This window comes from Apodemus sylvaticus, chromosome 3 (genome assembly GCF_947179515.1).
Source record: "Apodemus sylvaticus chromosome 3, mApoSyl1.1, whole genome shotgun sequence".
Lineage (NCBI taxonomy): Eukaryota > Metazoa > Chordata > Mammalia > Rodentia > Muridae > Apodemus > Apodemus sylvaticus.
The window spans coordinates 86,172,494-86,188,152 of NC_067474.1; the positions used below are offsets into that span (position 1 = coordinate 86,172,494).

At 44.2% G+C, this 15,659-nt stretch overlaps 1 protein-coding gene across 1 annotated transcript in view; it reads left to right on the top strand.

Moving 5' to 3' along the window:
- The first annotated feature begins 14,189 nt into the window (after positions 1-14,189).
- Positions 14,190-15,659, top strand: part of Frmd3 (FERM domain containing 3) — a 207,214-nt gene continuing 205,744 nt past the window's right edge. The window contains exon 1 of the mRNA XM_052176669.1: positions 14,190-14,690. Coding sequence (XP_052032629.1) covers positions 14,544-14,690 — 147 coding nt within the window. The 5' untranslated portion in view covers positions 14,190-14,543. The remainder of the gene's footprint in view (positions 14,691-15,659) is intronic.

The window sequence follows — 15,659 nt, forward strand, 5'->3', positions numbered from 1 at the left end:
AAATTGGCTTATTTAAATATCTAATCTTTTTCTCCTTAAAAATTGGTTACCTCGCTTATTATGGGCGGCGGCGGCGGCGGCGGCGGCGGCGGTAGCAGTGGCTGCTCCAGCTGAAGGGCCATCAGCGGTGGAACCAAGGCGACACAGGGTCCAGTTAGGCCCTGCGCCCACGACCACTGACCTTCGCTGACCAGCCGGGCGGCAAGCAACTGCGGTTCTGCGGAGCCTTTCGCTGCACGGAAGCCACTTCAGAACTCGGCTTCCCGCCAGTCAGGAGAGACTCACCTCCATCTTGATCCCGGGCTCCAGAGATCGGTCAGACTGAGGTACACAAACATAATCCTAGGCCCAACACCGCAGGGGTCTGAGCCAGACGGGCGTTGGCCTGCACCCAGGCCCTGGGCTGTTCGAGTAGCCATCGGGGCGCCAACCCAGCCAGGAGGTTTTTTTTGCCCCGGCCGGCGCACGCGCCGCCATTTTGCCTACAGGAGCCAGAGTGCTCGGGAGGGCAGAGACTGCTAACAAGCGTAGCCTGAGGCTAACAAAACGGGGGTCTAGGCCCCAAAAGGCACAGGACTGACCCCAAGAACTGGGCGGCTTGGTGGGCCATCTGTGTGGCAACCCGCCCAGGAGGTTATTAGCACAACAGACTCTCCCGGTGCTTTCGGGGAGCGCGGACGCGCACGCCCGCCATCCGGGTCACCTGGCGGACCCAAATAACAGCCATAGCCCTAGGGGAACTTTGCTCGGACCTTGGCCTCCCAGGCGTTTGCCTGGACTCAGGGCCCGGGCGACAAGGCTAACCTAGTGTGCGCCAGCCCAGTTGGGGAAATCGGCTGCCCAGCGGAGTGAGCGGAGCACAGGGGAGGTCACAGCAACATTCACCTTCGGAGCTCCCTGGGGGTGCACACGGGTTCCACCTGGTCCACAGACACAATCTGGGGCAAGGCCTCAGGCAGAAGCCCCCAGCTCAACTCTCTCCGCTTCAGATCAGCCTGGGTGGCCACCACATCTCCAGGTCCCTCAAGAGGCTAGTGGGGGCTTCCGGGCGGCCAGCTGGGAGAAGTCGGTGTGCTCCAATAAATCCTGCGGGCCCCAGCGGGAGCCTTCAGGTGCCTGCTTCGGGATCTGAACAGCCTGGACAACAGCACCCTGTCTACAGGCAGTGCAGAGTGTAAGCTGTGCACCAGAGGCCAACGGGGAAGGGGCAGCTTGCACTGGTGAGTCCAGCACTGACAAGACCAAGTAACACCAGTGAGAGCTAGATGGCAAAAGGCAAACGCAGGAACGTCACAAACAGAAATCAAGGCAATATGGCAACATCTGAACCAAATTCTCCTCTACCAGCAAGTCCTGGATACCCCATCACACCAGTAAAACAAGATTTGGATTTAAAATCACTGGTCATGATGCTGGTACAGGAACACATGAAGGACATTCAGGAGAAAATGGATCAAAAGTTAGAAGCCCTTGCAAGGGAAACACAGAAATCATTGAAAGAAATCCAGGAGAATACAAAAGCCAACAAGGAGGAAATGCAAAAAACACTTAAAGAAATACAGGAGAACTTTGGTCAACAGGCTGAGGTCATGAAAGACGAAACACAAAAATCTCTTAAAGAAATACAGGAGAACTTTGGTCAACAGGCTGAGGTCATGAAAGAAAAAACACAAAAATCTCTTAAAGAATTACAGGAAAGCACAAACAAGCAAGTGAAGGAGCTAAGCAAAACCATCCAGGATCTAAAAACAGAAGTAGAAACAACTAAGAAAACTCAAAAGGAGACAACTTTGGAGATAGAAAGCCTTGGGAAGAAATCAGGGGACAGAGATGCAAATATCAACAACAGAATACAAGAAATAGAAGAAAGAATCTCAGATGCTGAAGATTCCATAGAAACCATGGACTCAACAGTTAAAGAAAATGCAAAATGCAAAAAGCTTGTAACCCAAAATATCCAGGAAATCCAGGACACAATGAGAAAACCAAACCTAAGGATTATAGGCATAGATGAGAGTGAAGATTTAAAACTTAAAGGGCCAGCAAATATCTTCAATAAAATTATGGAAGAAAACTTCCCTAGCCTAAAGAGAGAGATGCCCATGAATATACAAGAAGCCTACAGAACTCCAAACAGACTGGACCAGAACAGAAATACTTCCCGTCACATAATAATCAAAACACCAAATGTTCTAAACAAAGAAAGAATATTAAAGGCAGTAAGAGAAAAAGGCCAAGTAACATATAAAGGAAGACCTATCAGAATCACAGCAGACTTTTCACCTGAGACTATGAAGGCTAGAAGGTCCTGGGCAGATCTCATGCAGACTCTAAGAGAACACAAATGCCAACCAAAACTACTATATCCAGCAAAACTCTCAATCACCATAGATGGAGAAACTAAGATATTTCACGACAAAACCAAGTTCACCCAATATCTATCCACAAACCCAGCCCTAAAAAGGATAATAGGAGGACAACACCAATACAAGGAGGGAAACTTCACCCTGAAAAAAGCAAGATAGTAACCTTTCATCAAACCCAAAAGAAGTTAAGCAATCAAATTTAAAAAATAACGTCAAAAATGATAGGAAGTAACAATCACTATTCCTTAATATCTCTTAACATCAATGGACTCAATGCCCCAATAAAAAGACACAGACTAACTGACTGGATACGTAAACAGGACCCTACATTTTGCTGCTTACAGGAAACACACCTCAGGGTCAAAGACAAACACTACCTTAGAGTAAAAGGCTGGAAGACAATTTTACAAGCAAATGGTCTCAGGAAACAAGCTGGAGTAGCCATTTTAATATCAGATAAAATTGACTTTCAACCCAAAGTCATCAAAAGAGACTCTGAGGGACACTTCTTGCTGGTCAAAGGAAAAATACAACAAGAAGAACTCTCAATCCTGAACATCTATGCTCCAAATGCAAGGGCACCCTCTTTCATAAAAGAAACTTTATTAAAACTCAAAGCACACATTGCACCTAACACAATAATTGTGGGTGACTTCAACACTGCACTTTCCTCAATGGACCGATCAGGAAAACAGAAACTAAACAAGGACACAATGAAACTAATTGAAGCTTTGGACCAATTAGATTTAACTGATATATATAGAACATTCTATCCTAAAACAAAAGAATATACCTTTTTTTCAGCACCTCATGGTACCTTCTCCAAAATCGACCATATAATTGGTCACAAGACAGACCTCAACAAATATAAGAAGATAGAACTAATCCCATGCCTCCTATCTGATCACTATGGAATAAAAGTGGTCTTCAATAGCAACAGAAACAACAGAAAACCCACATACACGTGGAAATTGAACAATACTCTACTCAATGACACCTTGGTCAAGGAAGAAATAAAGAAAGAAATTAAAGACTTTTTAGAACACAATGAAAATGAAAACACAACATACCCAAATCTATGGGACACAATGAAAGCAGTGCTAAGAGGAAAACTCATAGCCCTGAGTGCCTCCAAAAAGAAAATGGAGAGAGCATACATTACCAACTTAATGACACACCTGAAAGCCCTAGAACAAAAAGAAGCTATTTCACCCAGGAGGAGTAGAAGGCAGGAAATCATCAAACTCAGGGCCGAAATCAATCAAGTAGAAACAAAGAGAACCATACAAAAAATCAACAAAACCAGGAGCTGGTTCTTTGAGAAAATCAACAAGATAGATAAACCCTTAGCCAGACTGACCAAAGGGCACAGAGAAAGTATCCAAATTAACAAACTTAGAAATGAAAAGGGAGACATAACAACGGAAACTGAGGAAATCCAAAAAATCATCAGATCCTACTACAAGAGCCTGTACTCAACACAACTGGAGAATCTGGAGGAAATGGACAATTTCCTTGACAGATACCAAATACCAAAATTAAATCAGGACCAACTAGACCATCTAAACAGTCCCATAAAGCCTAAAGAAATAGAAGGAGTCATAGAAAGTCTTCCAACCAAAAAAAGCACAGGACCAGATGGTTTCAGTGCAGAATTCTACCAGACCTTCAAAGAAGAGTTAACACCAATACTCTTCAAACTATTCCACAAAATAGAAACAGAAGGAACACTACCCAGTTCCTTCTACGAAGCCACAATTACGCTGATACCAAAGCCACACAAAGATCCAACAAAGAAAGAGAACTTCAGACCAATTTCCCTTATGAACATCGATGCAAAAATACTCAATAAAATTCTTGCCATCCGAATCCAAGAACACATCAAAACGATCATCCACCATGATCAAGTAGGCTTTATCCCGGGAATGCAGGGTTGGTTCAATATACGGAAATCCATCAATACAATCCACTACATAAACAAACTCAAAGAACAAAACCACATGGTCATTTCATTGGATGCTGAAAAAGCATTTGACAAAATTCAGCATCCTTTCATGCTTAAAGTCTTGGAGAGAACAGGAATTCAAGGCCCATACCTAAACATAGTAAAAGCAATATACAGCAAACCGGTAGCTAGCATCAAACTAAACGGAGAGAAACTTGAAGCAATCCCACTGAAATCAGGGACCAGACAAGGCTGCCCCCTTTCTCCTTATCTTTTCAATATTGTACTTGAGGTACTAGCTCGGGCAATTCGACAACATAAGGAGGTCAAAGGGATACAAATTGGAAAGGAGGAAGTCAAACTATCATTATTTGCAGACGACATGATCGTCTACCTAAGTGACCCAAAGAACTCCACTAGAGAGCTCCTACAGCTGATAAACAACTTCAGCAAAGTGGCAGGTTACAAAATCAACTCAAGCAAATCAGTGGCCTTCCTATACTCAAAGGATAAGCAGGCTGAGAAAGAAATTAGGGAAATGACCCCCTTCACAATAGCCACAAACAGTATAAAGTATCTTGGGGTGACTCTTACCAAACATGCGAAAGATCTGTATGACAAGAACTTCAAGACTCTGAAGAAGGAAATGGAAGAAGACCTCAAAAAATGGGAAAACCTCCCATGCTCATGGATCGGTAGAATCAATATAGTTAAAATGGCCATTTTGCCTAAAGCACTATACAGATTCAATGCAATACCCATCAAAATCCCAACTCAATTCTTCACAGAGTTAGAAAGAGCAATTATCAAATTCATCTGGAACAACAAAAAACCCAGGATAGCTAAAACTATTCTCAGCAACAAAAGAAAATCTGGGGGAATCAGTATCCCTGACCTCAAGCAATACTACAGAACAATAGTGTTAAAAACTGCATGGTATTGGTACAGTGACAGGCAGGAGGATCAATGGAACAGGATGGAAGATCCAGGAAATGAACCCACACACCTATGGCCACTTGATCCTCGACAAAGAGGCTGAAAACATCCAATGGAAAAAAGATAGTCTTTTCAACAAATGGTGCTGGTTCAACTGGAGGTCAGCATGCAGAGGAATGCGAATTGATCCATCCTTGTCTCCTTGTACTAAGCTCAAATCCAAATGGATCAAGGACCTCCACATAAAGCCAGACACTCTGAAGCTAATAGAAAAGAACCTGGGGAAGACCCTTGAGGACATCGGTACAGGGAGAAAGTTTCTGAACAGAACACCAATAGCGTATGCTCTAAGAGCAAGAATTGACAAATGGGACCTCATAAGGTTACAGAGTTTCTGTAAGGCAAAGGACACCATCAAGAGGACAGATCGGCAACCAACAAATTGGGAAAAGATCTTCACCAATCCTACATCAGATAGAGGGCTAATATCCAATATATATAAAGAACTCAAGAAGTTAGACTCCAGAAAACCGAACAACCCTATTAAAAAATGGGGTACAGAGTTAAACAAAGAATTCTCACCTGAAGAACTTCGGATGGCGGAGAAGCATCTTAAAAAATGCTCAACTTCATTAGTCATTAGGGAAATGCAAATCAAAACAACACTAAGATTTCATCTTACACCAGTCAGAATGGCTAAGATTAAAAATTCAGGAGACAGCAGGTGTTGGAGAGGGTGTGGAGAAAGAGGAACACTCCTCCACTGCTGGTGGGGTTGCAAATTGGTACAACCACTCTGGAAAGCAGTCTGGCGGTTCCTTCGAAAACTGGGCACCTCACTTCCAGAAGATCCTGCTATACCACTCCTGGCCATATACCCAGAGGATTCCCCACCATGTAATAAGGATACATGCTCTACTATGTTCATAGCAGCCCTATTTATAATTGCCAAATGCTGGAAAGAACCCAGGTATCCCTCAACAGAAGAGTGGATACAAAAAATGTGGTATATCTACACAATGGAGTACTATTCAGCCATTAGAAACAATGAATTCATGAAATTCTTAGGCAAATGGATGGAGCTAGAGAACATCATACTAAGTGAGGTAACCCAGACTCAAAAGGTGAATCATGGTATGCACTCACTAATAAGTGGTTATTAACCTAGAAAACTGGAATACCCAAAACATAATCCACACATCAAATGAGATACAAGAAGAAAGCAGGAGTGGTCCCTGGTTCTGGAAAGACTCAGTGAAACAGTATTTGGCAAAACCAGAACGGGGAACTGGGAAGGGGTGGGAGGGAGGACAGGGGAAGAGAAGGGGGCTTACGGGACTTTCGGGGAGTGGGGGGGGGGCTAGAAAAGGGGAAATCATTTGAAATGTAAATAAATTATATCGAATAAAAAAAAAAAAGAATGTGGAGAAAGAGGAACACTCCTCCACTGCTGGTGGGGTTGCAAATTGGTACAACCACTCTGGAAATCAGTCTGGCGGTTCTTCAGAAATCTGGGAATGATACTTCCAGAGGACCCCACTATACCACTCCTGGGCATATATCCAGAGGATTCCCTAGCATGTAATAAGAATACATGCTCTACTATGTTCATAGCAGCCCTATTTATAATAGCCAGAAGCTGGAAAGAACCCAGATGTCCCTCAATGGAGGAATGGATACAGAAAATGTGGTGTGTTTACACTATGGAATATTACTCAGCTATTAAAAACAATGAATTCATTAAATTCTTAGGCAAGTGGGTGGAACTGGAGAACCTCATCCTGAGTGAGGTGACCCAATCACAAAAGAACACAGATGGTATGCACTCACTGATAAGCAGATATTAACTCAGAAGCTCGGAATCCCAAGAAACAATTCACATATCAAATGATGCCCAAGAAGAAGGAAGGAGAGGTCCCTGGTCCTGGAAATGTTCAGTGCAGCAGTGTAGGGGAATACCAGGACAGGGAAGCAGGAAGGGGGAGGGAAGAGTGCTTATGGGATTTTTGAGGAGCCGGGATCCAGGAAAGGGAAAATAATTTGAAATGGTACTAAGCTCAACTCCAAATGGATCAAGGACCTCCACATAAAGCCAGACACTCTGAAGCTAATAGAAAAGAAACTGGGGAAGACCCTTGAGGACATCGGTACAGGGGGAAAGTTCCTGAACAGAACACCAATAGCTTATGCTCTAAGATCAAGAATTGACAAATGGGACCTCATAAAATTACAAAGTTTCTGTAAGGCAAGGGACACCATCAAAAGGGCAAATCAGCAACCAACAAATTGGGAAAAGATCTTCACCAACCCTACATCAGATAGAGGGCTAATATCCAATATATATAAAGAACTCAAGAAGTTAGACTCCAGAAAACCAAACAACCCTATTTTAAAAATGGAGTACAGAGTTAAACAAAGAATTTTTACCTGAAGAACTTCAGATGGCAGAGAAGCATCTTAAAAAATGCTCAACTTCATTAGTCATTAGGGAAATGCAAATCAAAGAAACCCTGAGATTTCACCTTACTCCAGTCAGAATGGCTAAGATTAAAAATTCAGGAGACAGCAGATGTTGGCGAGGATGTGCAGAAAGAGGAACACTCCTCCACTGCTGGTGGGGTTGCAAATTGGTACAGCCCCTCTGGAAATCAGTCTGGCGGTTCCTCTGAAAACTGGGCACCTCTCTTCCAGAAGATCCTACTATACCACTCCTGGGCATATACTCAGAAGATTCCCCAGCATGTAATAAGGATACATGTTCCACTATGTTCATAGCAGCCCTATTTATAATTGCCAGAAGCTGGAAAGAATCCAGATATTCCTCAACAGAAGAGTGGATGCAAAAAATGTGGTATATCTACACAATAGAGTACTATTCAGCCATTAGAAACAATGAACTCATGAAATTCTTAAGCAAATGGATGGAGCTGGAGAATATCATACTAAGTGAGGTAACCCAGACTCAAAAGATGAATCATGGTATGCACTCACTAATAAGTGGGTGTTAACCTAGAAAACTGGGATACCCAAAATATAATCCACACATCAAATGAGGTACAAGAAGAACGGAGGAGTGGCCCCTTGTTTTGGAAAGACTCAGTGAAGCAGTATAGGGCAAAACCAGAACAGGGAAGTGGGAAGTGTTGGGTGGGAAAACAGGGGGAGGGAAGGGGGCTGATGGGATTTTCGGGGAGTGGGAGTCTAGAAAGGGGGAAATCATTTGAAATGTAAATAAAAAATTTATCGAATAAAAAAAAAAGAAAAAATAATACCTAAAAAAAGAATTTATTGAATAAAAAATTAAAATTAAAATTAAAAAGAAAGAGATTCCTCTGTTGAGAATTCTCTGTTTAGCTCTATACCCCATTTTAATTGGGTTATTTGGTTTGTTGGTGTCTTAAATTCTTTATATATTTTAGATATTTGCCCTCTGTTGGATATTCCCTGCCATTGGATCCCCTTTCCTCTTCCTGGACTGCTTGGTTGTGCCTCAGTGGGAGATGATGTGCCCAATCCTGCTGGGACTAGACATCACAGAATGGTGCGGTATACAAGAGAGATGTCCCCTTCTCTGAGGAGAACAGGAGGGGAGATTAGGGTGAGGGATTTGTAAGGGTGGGACTAGGAGGAAAAGAGGGAGGAGGGTCTGTGATCGAGATGCAAAATTAATTAAAAAATAAATTATTGTTAAAAAAGCATCTGGTAACCTGTTGAGCATTTCTGATCTAGATTGTTAGCAAAAGACCTGGCTACTGTCAACATGAGGAGCATCAGCTGCAGTGGAAGGACTGGTGGCTCCACGCCAGTAGCTGGAGCTCCAGCAGCAGGGAATCCTGACTCTGCTGTCCTAGCTGAAAAGAAGAAAGTTGGAACAAAGAATCTGAGGTGTCTGGCGAAGACATGGGTTTGGTCTTTTTCATGTCTAATCTCTTTACTCACTGAGATAGCTTGCCACCACTCCCCCCTTTCTTTTTTTATGTTCCACTAAAGAGAATTAACATAAGCAATATCTACAATACCCATGAAACCTTATAAAGGTAAAATATTGTAGCAGAGTAGAATACAGAAGAGTGTCTACTCATAGTGATGGCAGAGAGGAATACCACAACATGGTAGATTGTGTTCTTGTTTCAAAGCATATACTGTTCATCTTACAGGAATAAATTATGTTTCTCAGTTTGGTGGTTTAAATAGAATGACATTCATAGGCCAACAGATTAGAAAACCTAATTCCCAGTTGCTACTGTTTGGGAAGGATTGTGAGTTGTGGCTTTGCTTGAGGAAGCAAGTAATTGGGAGTGCTTTTAAGATTTCAGAAGCCTCCCCAAACCCCCAGTGCCTTTTCTTTGTCTTTTAGAGATAAATTTCAGCTATACCTGCCACCATGCCTTCATTCTGCCACTGTACTCTCTGAAACTGTAAGCACAATTAGATGTTCTACTTTATGTAGAACCTTGTACATAGTCATTTAACACAGAAATGGAAAACTAAGACAAAAATTGGTAGCAGGAAGTAGGCTGTTCATGGGAAGAAACTGACAAGCTGACAACGTTGTTTTTGAGGAACTGTAAAAGATGTTGGGAATTTAGATTACAAAAGCAGTTGAATGTTGTGGAAAGAGCTTAATAAAGGCATCCTAATAGGAGCTGGAAAGGGAGTAGCACTGAGAGCTATGTAGACAAGAGGTTTGAGAAGAGAAGAATATTGGCCATTGGCTGGGGAACATTCTTGTATTTTAACAACAACAACAAAAAAAAAAGTACTACTTGAAGAGAAAAAGAGCACCAGGAAATGTAAATTGGAGCCAAGGTTTGTTCTGACAGAGATGAGGAGATGAAGGATAGGCCTGACCTGCATTGGAATAAAGGGACAAGACATCACCTAACTAAAATTACAACTTCTGAAAGAAAAAGGCACAAGGAATTTTCTATTTGTTAAAAGCAATAATCAATTGGCTGCAAGTGTAATTGGATGGGACCAAGTTAGTAGCCAGACTTGACTGTGCCACACGTGTGGTGCTGGTTTCAGAGTCATGAAGGCTATCCAAGTGAAGGGGCCATGCTCCCTTCCTCCATGGTTACAGAGAACCACAGAGGCCGTGCCTGTGGCTGGGGAATCCCTGAATGGAGGCCCTGAGAAGACATTTTGTGAATCTGTGTAAGTGAAGCCTAGACTGGATCGGAGACCCGAAGCTTTTGGATATGCCGTAGTTGGGGAATATCTGCTGTGTACCGGGAGTTGAACCAGCCAAGAGAGGGAGAAAAGCCAGAAGAGTAAAGCTGTCTAAGCTCGTTGACTTTGTTCATTGCCCAAAGCAAATTGACAAATCCCATTGGGATTTGATGTCTGCTCTGCTGGTTTTCAGTACAGCTTTGATCCAGTATTTTCTTACTATGCCCCCCTCCTTTAGAATGGTAATGTACATTCTGTGCAATTGTATGCTGGATGTATGTGATTTTCTCTTTGATTTTACAGGAGTTTGCAATAAAGAGACTACTTTGAGTCTCAGAAGAAACTTTGGACTTTTAACTGTGTTAAGCATGTGAAAGGTTATAAAAATGTTTGAAGTTGAACCGAATGCATTTTGCATTAAGATGTGGCTGTGAGCATGTGGAGACCAGAGAGCTTTGAATGTGGTTGTTTGAATGAGAATTCCCTGATATGTTCATATGTTTGCATACTTGATTCCCTGTTTGTGGATCTGCTTGGGAAGTTTCTTCCTTAGGGTTTCTAATGCTGTGATGATGAAACACCTTGACTAAAAGAAAGTTGGGAACAAAAGCATTCATTTCACAGTTCCATAGTTCAGCAAAGGAAGTGAGGGCAAGAACTCAGACAGGGCAGGAACCTGGAAGCAGGAGCTGATGCAAAGGTCATGAACGGGTGCTTTTTACTGGTTTATTCACCTTGGGTGGTTCAGCCTGCTTTGTTATATAGCCAAGGCCAGGTAAAACCACCCACAATGGGACGGGCCATCCCAAATGAATCACTATGTTAAAACTTCCCTTCCATGTGTGTTCTTTTGTGAATGAGTTACCTCACTTAGGATGATATTTTCCAGTTCCAACAATTTGCCTAAGAATTTCATGAATTCATTGTTTTTAATTGCTGAGTAGTATTCCATAGTGTAAATATACCACATTTTCTGTATCCATTCCTCCACTGAGGGCCATCTGGGTTCTTTCCAGCTTCTGGCTATTATAAATAAGGCTGCTATAAACATAGTGGAGCATGTGTCCTTATTGCATGCCAGGGAATCCTTTGGGTATATACCTAGGAGTGGTATAGCAGGGTGCTCCAGAAATGTCATGCCCAGTTTTCTGAGGAAGTGCCAGACTGATTTCCAGAGTGGTTGTACCAGCTTGCAATCCCACCAGCAGTGGAGGAATGTTCTTCTTTCTCCACATCCTTGCCAACACCTGCTGTCTCCTGAGTTCTTAATCTTAGTCATTTTGACTGGTGTGAGGTGAAATCTCAGGGTTGTTTTGATTTGTGCAGTCACTGATAAATGGATATTAGCCCAGAAGCTCTGAATACCCAAGACACAACTCACATATCAAATTATTCCCACGAAGAAGGAAGGAGAGGGCCCTGGTCCTGGAAAGGCTTGATGCAACATTGTAAGGGATTACCAGGACAGAGAAGTGGGAGGCGGAGGGATTTATGGGACTTATGATGAGGGGGGAATTGGGAAAGGGAAAACCATTTGTAATGTAAGCAAAGAATATAGAAAATAAAAAAAAGAGTATTACCCACCACTGATATGCTTAAAATATTTAACAGATAGACCCACTGAGGTTGTACACTACTAAATTAGCATGTGAAAACTGGTTGTGTTTCTGTAAAGTACCAATGAACTATCTGAAAAAAAAAATCCCTTCCAGTTGGATCTTACAGAGAAATTTTCTCAACTGTGATTCTTTTCTATCAGATTATTTGAGATTCTATCAGGCTGACATAGGACTAGGCAGCACAGGAAGGATTAAGATGTATGTGTGCGACATTGTTGAAGGGGATGGAGGTAGGCTTTGAGGTTTAGTCTGGTGCTGTTGCCAGTGTACTCTATGCTTCCCAGTTGTGGTTCAGAGAAGTAAGCTTTAAGCTGTTCCTGCTGCCATGCTTTTACTCTGTCATCCTGGACTCTAACCTGCTCAAATTGTAAACCCGACTAAATACGTTCCTTTACTAGCTGCCTTGCCTGCAGTATTTTATCACGGTAATAAAGAAGTAACTAATACGTCATCTTCACCTGACTATATGTAGGAATGTATCATGGGCTCATATACCATTGCATTGACATCTATAATTTCTATCCTCCCATGATCCTCAAATCTGATCTATCAGATCCTAGTCTATGGTAGCTCATAAACAATTAACTAAATATTTCAAAGTCATAATTCAGCTATGATAATTTGTGTTGAGTTTTAAGAATGGCTTCTATAGGGTTTTTTGAATGCTCAGTTGCCACGGCATGACAGGGAGGCACATCATCTGTCTCTGTCTCTCTCTGTCTTTGTCTGTCTTTCTCTCTGCTACTTACAGATCAAGATGTGGGCTTCAACTGCTCCTGTGCCATTCATGTTGTCAATGCTCCCTCCGTGCTCCCTCCATGATAACAGACTACCCTCTGAAACTGCAAGCAAGCCCATAATTAAATGCTTCCTTTTGTAAGAGTTGCCTTTCTCATGCTGTGTCTTCATAGCAATAAAACAGTGACTAAGATATAATATACTAAATGCTTGCTCGCTCGCTCTCTCTCTCTCTCTCTCTCTCTCTCTCTCTCTCTCTCTCTCTCCTCTCCTTTCCTCTCCTCTCTTCCTTTTATTTGACACAGTCTCACTAAGCAATCCAGGCTGTCCCTCACACTCTCCATCCTCCTGCATCACCATCTCTAGTGCTCAGGTTCAGACAAGGAGCAGTCAGATTGATAGCTGTTGGAATTTGGAGGAATGAGGAGCAGATGCCTGACTGTAGGGTGATTTCTAGTGCTGGGCGAGCGGAGGAAATAGGGAATAGACAGAGGGAGAACTCCAAGTGCATTGCCAGCCACAACCAATCCCTTCCCAGCCTTTTTCCGTCTGTAGCACAGGGCATCCCTCCAGATGAAGAGGCTGCATATGTAGCAAACCATTAAAGAATCGACAGCTAACAAGTCTTCCTGGTGGCAACCATTCTTTCCTCGCTGAAAAAGAAACAACAGAGCAAAGCAGCTTTCATTTAATTCCTATTTTCTAATTTCCCTCCCTCCGTCTCGAAGTTCTTCCTACCTGTAACTGCTGCAACCTCTCTGCCAACCCTTGAACTTACTCAAGAAAAGCATATCACACAGGGACAGGAGCACGTTGGGATGACAATGAATTCCTGGAGAGCAACAGAGAATTGCAGGGTTTCCAGCACCCAGAGAGGAGACTAAAATAGGATGGGAGCCGTCTTTGTCATTAGACTCCTACTAGATTCCTATGCAGTTGGAGGTGGAGGAGACGCTCTAAAGAGGGTGGGGTACAGTAGGGCTTCTAGTTGTGGTCTAAGGCGATAGTGTCATAAAAAAAATCACACTACTTAAAAAAGGCAATTCCAATTAAAGACAGAAAAGGGGAGCTCATCTCAGTTAATATTAACTTTTAAATCGGCCAGGAATATCCGAGACTGTTACCAAGGCGGTGTGCAAGTGCAATGCTTGTGCCTCCTGCCATTGTTTGATAATCCCTACCAGCCCAACAGTCCTCTCCATCAGCGGAATTCCCTTGAGGGTGTGTGGGTTGTTCTCCACTCTTTGCTGGCCGCCAGGATCCGGGAATTCACAATGCAGGGCGCCTTTGAGTCCCAGGGAAGCAGGGCAGGGACCATCTAGCAACCGCGATGGGAGGAGGGAGGAGACGGCCAGCCTGAGGAAAGCATCAGGGCCTAGCCTGACGCAGCAGCAGCCCTGGAGGTGGCCCCGCCAGAGCTGCTGGGCGTCAGGACACAGTCGCCCCTGCGCTCCTCCAGCCACGAGCCCCCTGGGAGGGTCTCGGGCTCCCACCGCCCTCAGCCTCGAGCCCAAGCCAAGGGAGGTGCCCTCTGAGCTAGCTACTGAAGGAGGCGGGGATTGGAGCTTGTGAAGAGGAGAGGGAGGGACGGGCTCTCCTCGCTACTCGCCGCTGGTGGCCGCAGGCGCCCTGCGCTGTCGCTGCCGCCGTCTCCGGGCGGAGCAGCACCCGGAGCCGCGACTGTATTGAGAACGTGTGAATGTCCGCGTGGACCAGGGCCGCGCGGGCCCCGCGCCTCCCACGGCTGGCTCCCGCCTGCTGCTGTGTATGTTCGCTTCTTGTCACTGTGCGCCGAGGGGCAGAAGGACTATGAAAATGATTCACTTTCGGAGCTCCAGTATCAAATCGCTCAACCAGGAGATGAAATGCACCATCCGACTGCTGGACGACTCGGAGGTCTCCTGCCATATCCAGGTGCGGTGGCACCGGGGGAGGCTGCAGGGCGTGCGGTATTCGCAAGGTGCAGAGTGAATGAGAGGGCTCTGAGGGTAGGCACGCGCTGGTGGGAAACCCATCTCAGTAGAGAAGAGCGGCTAGGATGTGGGATTTGCTTCAGTCCTCGAGATAGGGGCTTTGGCCCTCTGTAGTCATCTGCTGTGTGTTAGCCTTACCTTAGCCCCCTACCCTGACTCCCTGGGCTGTTCCCTGGGCTCACTTCGTGTTGATCCTACACTGAGACTGTAAGCAAATGTCTCTTGCTTGGCGCTGTACTGGTCCCTTTGGAGCCTATCTCACCAGGACATAGAAGCCACAGAGTCAAGGAAGACCCTTGCATGCTACCCACTCGCCTTTTTTCTCATCCACCACGTGGAAAAGGACTTCACCAGCCAGGGTTCGCTCCTGTTTCCCGCTCCCAGGCGGTTTGGGAACCTGCTCCTTGTATCCTGCTGTCTCTCTAATGGGAGTCTGAGTGTGGCAATGGACTTCTCCAAGTTTCCTAGAAATCTTGGGCTCCAGCCTTGAGGGATGGGATGCACTTTGTATAGATTTGGAGCTACCTCAAAAGAAACATGAAATGTGTGTTTCAGAGAAAAGAGAAAGATTCATGAGGCTAGCAAACGGGTCCCGCAGGAAGCTGGGGCTTGGGTTAAAGGGCTTGGAATTCTGGTTACTATTCATGTGGCCAAATTGGAGGAGAAGGTGCATTACATAGTATTTTTATTGACTGCTCCTTTCCTTGGGAGATAATTGTCTTTGGCCTTGCAACTATATTTATAAATTGCTGCTGTTGCTGCTGCTGCCTCAGCTGCTGTTGTTGTTGGTTGTTCTTGTTGGTGATGGTGTGTCTTATGTGTTTCTGTGCACTCAAACAGGCCCTTCAGCTGCACTTGTTCAGATAGGTAGGTGTGAGCCCATGACCTCATATGACATGCACATTCTGCA